The sequence below is a fragment of the Camelina sativa genome, chromosome 11 (genome assembly GCF_000633955.1).
Source record: "Camelina sativa cultivar DH55 chromosome 11, Cs, whole genome shotgun sequence".
Lineage (NCBI taxonomy): Eukaryota > Viridiplantae > Streptophyta > Magnoliopsida > Brassicales > Brassicaceae > Camelina > Camelina sativa.
In genome coordinates, this window is record NC_025695.1 from 12493847 (window position 1) to 12495525 (window position 1679).

A 1679-nucleotide genomic window follows, 5' to 3' on the forward strand; every position below is an offset into this window, starting at 1 on the left:
GTAGATATAGATCGTTCTTAACACTTGATTCATGATAATAACAACAGCCAATGTAATTAAATGAAACTTAATTAATAATTTTGCAACTAGCAGATTACCATTAAAGATCTAAAACGTAATCCAAAAATATCACTACTTCTATGTCTAATTTGGAAGGGTCCCTAAAGTTTTGTTGTATTTTGTACAAGTTTTTGTTTATCAAAGTTATGGGTTTCTTAAAAACAAATTAAACCTTTTTGCGATACTTCTGACTTTCCTTAATCTAATTGGTTAACGATATACATCAACATCACTATATTGTATTCCAAAAATTTGTTTTTTTGGTTTAGGACAGAATACCATACTATTGGTCTAACTGGTTAATGATATACATCACTATGTATTGTATTTCAAAAATTGCATTTTTGGTTTAAATAGATCCATCTCATCCAAGGTCGTAATGTTATTTGTTAAAAGTAAGAGAGAATTACACAACTTTGTCTTACTCTTGTTTCCACTATAGTTTTGGCAGCCAGTACCTATCGTAATCCCAACCCAATCAAATTCCAGCCAGCCACATCCCACTTGTTCACTTCTCTTCCCCAACCAAAAGCTAGAATATGTACCTCTTCACTTTTAGAAGACTTTCTCATTTAAAAAAAAAAAAAAACAAAATTAGAGAAAAAAGTGAGACGATGATTCGGTGCGTCGCGTGGACACCACTAATAGGTGCACCTTTCATCACCACCGTCCGTTTCACATCTCCACCATCTATCAGAATCTTCGCATCTCGTTCTTCCCCATCATCACCATTATCCACCGTGGCAGCATCTAGAAGATCAATATCTCTGTCACTTATCGCCATCACGTCGTCCGTCGTCTCCTCCGTTTCCTTCTCTTCTCCGGCACTAGCTGAATTCTCAGAAATCCCTGATTCAGGTGGAGTTAAGAGTCTCGACCTCCGAATCGGTGACGGTGAAGTCCCCGTTGAAGGAGATCAGGTTCTGTGTTTTTTGTAAACTGTAGATTTCAGAATATGAATGAACCCTTTAACTCAATTTAGTAAAGATTTGATTTTTTTTTTTTTTGTTATAGATTGAAATACATTACTATGGGAGGCTGGCTGCGAAGCAAGGATGGAGATTTGATTCAACATATGATCATAAAGACAGTAACGGTGAAGCCGTTCCTTTCACATTCGTCCTTGGTTCTAGCAAAGTATGAATCTTTTATCTCTATTTGCTTCAATCCTAATCATGTGTTAAGTTTTTGTGAAATGGGTCTTGAAAAAGTATCTCAAGTTGATTCAAAGATGTGACCTTTGAAACATTTCCTCATTGGCTATTTGTGTGTTGTTCTTACAAACCAAGAGGTTTTTGAAGTTTATAATAATATATCACCTCCCCTGTTTTCTGTTATGGTGTTTTGATCTCTGTTACATTCATTGAACAAAGCTGGTTTAAGTCTGATGATTGAAAGAAGCATTGTGATGTGCAGGTAATTAGGGGGATTGAAACAGCTGTAAGGTCTATGAAAGTAGGCGGGATTCGTCGCGTGGTTATACCTCCATCTCAAGGATACCAAAATACATCACAAGAACCTCTTCCACCAAACGTATGTGCACACACTCTGACCTCTCTCTCCTTAAACTTTTCATATAATGTGTCAATGTGAAAGTCAAATGTTATTTTAGAGTCCCA

General features: G+C 36.2%; 1 protein-coding gene across 2 annotated transcripts in view; it reads left to right on the forward strand.

The window, feature by feature from the left end:
• LOC104723056 (peptidyl-prolyl cis-trans isomerase FKBP17-1, chloroplastic-like) overlaps window positions 1–1679 on the forward strand; it is a 7906-nt gene that overhangs the window by 1591 nt on the left and 4636 nt on the right. The window contains exons 1-3 of one of the 2 annotated variants that reach the window (XM_010441351.2): window positions 613–980; window positions 1075–1197; window positions 1477–1593. In XM_010441351.2, coding sequence (XP_010439653.1) covers window positions 675–980; window positions 1075–1197; window positions 1477–1593 — 546 coding nt within the window. In that variant the 5' untranslated portion in view covers window positions 613–674. Of the gene's footprint in view, window positions 1–612; window positions 981–1074; window positions 1198–1476; window positions 1594–1679 lie in introns of those variants that run through there. The other variant, XM_019232283.1, reaches the window with a different exon arrangement.